The sequence below is a fragment of the Aureococcus anophagefferens genome (genome assembly GCF_000186865.1).
Source record: "Aureococcus anophagefferens unplaced genomic scaffold AURANscaffold_752, whole genome shotgun sequence".
Taxonomy (NCBI): domain Eukaryota; class Pelagophyceae; order Pelagomonadales; family Pelagomonadaceae; genus Aureococcus; species Aureococcus anophagefferens.
Window position 1 is genome coordinate 1 of NW_008706062.1, and position 3,039 is coordinate 3,039.

At 71.9% G+C, this 3,039-nt stretch overlaps 1 protein-coding gene across 1 annotated transcript; it reads right to left on the reverse strand.

Annotated features, from left to right (window-relative positions):
- Positions 1-45: 45 nt before the first annotated feature.
- AURANDRAFT_68993 (hypothetical protein) lies at positions 46-1,056 on the reverse strand (the record flags this gene model as incomplete). Its single annotated transcript, XM_009044737.1, has 1 exon — positions 46-1,056. The coding sequence occupies one exon, from the start codon at positions 1,054-1,056 to the stop codon at positions 46-48; it is 1,011 nt and encodes a 336-aa protein (XP_009042985.1).
- Positions 1,057-3,039: the final 1,983 nt, after the last annotated feature.

Below are 3,039 nucleotides of genomic sequence, written 5' to 3' on the forward strand. Positions count from 1 at the left end.
CATCCTCCGCCACACCGAGCAGCAGGCGGCGAGCGCTTAACAACCCTAGGCCTTCTTCGTGCCGTCCTTGCCGACCTTGGCGCGGTCCGCGGCGCGCTTGCCCCAGATCGCCTTGAGGTCCTCCTTGCAGCCCGCGTAGGTGCCGAGCCACTTGTCGATGGGCACGTGCATCGCGCCGTAGTTGCAGTCGAAGTGGGCGTGGTGGAGCTGGTGGAAGTAGTCGCCGCTCCCGGGCCACTGGAAGCCGTCGTGGCCGAGCCACGCGCCCACCGCGCAATCGACGACGCACGCGAGCGGGATCGACGGGTGGACGCCGAGCGGCACGACGAGGAGCGCGGCGGAGAAGTAGAGCGTCGCCTCGACGGGGTGCATGTTCGTACCGGAGAAGGCCGTCGGGTTCGAGGATTTGTGGTGCAGCGAGTGGACGTGCTTGTACAAGAACTTGCCGACGTCCGGGACGCCCTTGGCCTTCCAGGGGTGCATGCCGCGATGGATGAGCCAAAAGTGCGGGATGCGCCAGTGCGTCAGCGTGAGGATGAGGAAGACGTTCTTCGCCGAGAGCTCCAGCGACGGCGCGGACGCGAGCGTGCCCGACGCCCAGAGGCGGCAGAGCCAGCACTCGACGGCCGCCGCGCAGAACATGGACTGCGTCGCGACGAGGAAGTCGCGGCCCATCTGGCGCAGGCCCGGGTAGACCGGGTTGAGCTTGTACTTTTCGAGCTTCGCCGCCAACGGCGAGAAATAGAGGAAATAGTCCCAGCCGCCCGCGATGAGCCAGCACGCGAACACGTCGCGCGCAAGGATCGGGCCTACCCAGGACCAGGCGTAGCCGTGGGAGGCCGCGCCGCCGAGCGCGCCCGGGTAGTCGTCCCAGGAGCCGTAGACGGCGACGACGACGTACCAGGCCATGAGGAAGCTGCGCGCCGCGCCGAACATGGACGTGGCGTGGCCGACGCCGTCGAGCTCAGGCGTCGCCTCGGGCTTCGGCACGGCGTCGTCCGCCTCCGGCTTCATGATCGCCGAGCTCAGGTGGCCCACGGGCCAGGTGAGCGGCATGTAGAAGGGCTGCCCGGCGCCTACAGGATGGGTGGTCAGGCATGAACCGCTCCGAGGCTAAAAATGCTTCGTGTTCGAGGGCAATTCGCTGGAAAAACAAAGACACCTATCGTTGGACGCTGCCCGGCGCCGGCCATCGTGCAAGATCTAGGACAGAACGACGGCGATTGTCGTGGAAGGCAGCCGATTTTAAAGTGCAAACTCACAAAGGTGCTTTTTTTTTTTTGCCTGTAAGCAAAACTCAAGAATTCGAAGACCAGACGCAAGATCGGACGCCGGCGTGCGACAGGAGGAGCGTTCGCGACCCGCGCGCGTCGCGATGCGCGCCGCGCTGCTGCCGGCGCTGCTGGCGACGGCCGCAGCACTGCAGCAGCCGCGCCAGACGCAACCATCGTTGCTCGCGCGCGCCGCGAAGCAGCAAAGACAAAGAGAAGCGGATCCGCGGAGCTGCTTCGTGAAAAACTTGCACTTCCACGCCGACGAGAAGGACCTGGCCAAGGCCGCCGCGAAGTTCGGCAAGGTCGAGTCGGTCTGGATCCCCGAGGGCAAGGGCTTCGGCGCCGTGACCTTCGCGGACGCGGCGGCGGCGGCCGCGGCGATCCGGACGGCGCAGGTGCCCGTGCGCGGGCGCCCCGCGTACCTCGTCGCGAACTCGCGGCCCGGCGGCGCGCGCGCCGACGCCATCCGCTTCCTCCACGCCGCCGCCAAGGGCGAGGGCGCCGGCGCGAGGGACCGCGCGGCCGTGCTGCGGAGCTACGAGGCCGCGGGCCGGCCCGGGGACGCGCGCGAGCTCGGCATCGTCGCCGGCGCGCTGGCCTTCGCCAAGGCGCGGCGCGAGGTGCTGGACGTCCTCGACTCCCACGCGGGCGGCGCGCCGACGTCCGCGGTGAACGCGGCGCTCGCGGCGCTCTCCGTCGCGGGCGAGGCCGACGCGCGGCTCTGCCGCGACCTCGTCGGCCTCGCGGGCGCCGAGGCGAACGCGCGCACCTACGCCTGCGCCATCGGCGCCTGCAAGCGCGGCGGCGGCTACGCGGCGCTCGGGGCCGAGCTGCTCGCCGAGGCCATCGGGAGCGGCGCGGCGAACGCCGTCGTCCACAACGAGTACATCGCGCTCCACGCGCGGGCCGGCGACTGGCGCGGCGCCCTCGACGCCCTCGAGGACATGTTCGAGGCGCCCCACGCGGCGCCCACGGAGGTGTCGCTGAACGCGGCCATCGCGGCCTGCGCGGCCGCGGGCGAGGTCCGCGCGGCGCGCCGGGTCCACGAGATCGGCTTCGGCCGCGCGGGCGCCGAGCCCACGAAGGTGACCTTCAACTCCCTCCTCGCCGCGGCCCACGTCGCCGCGAAGCAGCGGCGCAAGGCCGGCGGCGACGACGACGACGGAGACCGGGAGGAGACGGTGCTCTACGTCCGCGAGACGCTGCGGCGCATGCAGCAGGCGGGCCTGCGGCCCGACCACGTGACGATCAACACGGCCCTGAGCTGCTACGGCGCCTGCGGCGCCGTCGACTCGGCGAAGCGCCTCTTCGACGGCGCGGTCCGCGACGGGAGCGCGACGACGGTGACGGCGAACGCGTACCTCCAGGCGCTCGCCGTCGCCGGCGACGCCGCGGCCGCCGTCGAGCTCGTCGGCGAGACCATGCCCGCGCGCGGCGTGCGGGCCGACGCGACGACGTGGAACACGGCCATCGCCGCGTGCGCCGGCGTCGACGACGCGAAGGCGGTCGAGCTGCTGGACGCGATGCCCTTCGCGGGCGCGGACGCGGCCTACGCCTTCTCCGCCGCGCTCGCGGGCCTCGAGGACGCGCGCGGCGCGCTGGCCGTGCTGCGCCGGGCCGACGACGCGCGCGCGGCGACGACGCCCGTCGTCAACGCCGCGCTCGCGGCCCTCGACCGCGCGGGCGACCACGAACAGCTCCGACGGCTCTTCGCCGAGGGCTTCGACGCGCGGGGCTTGCAACGGGACGCCGTGTCGTGGAACAC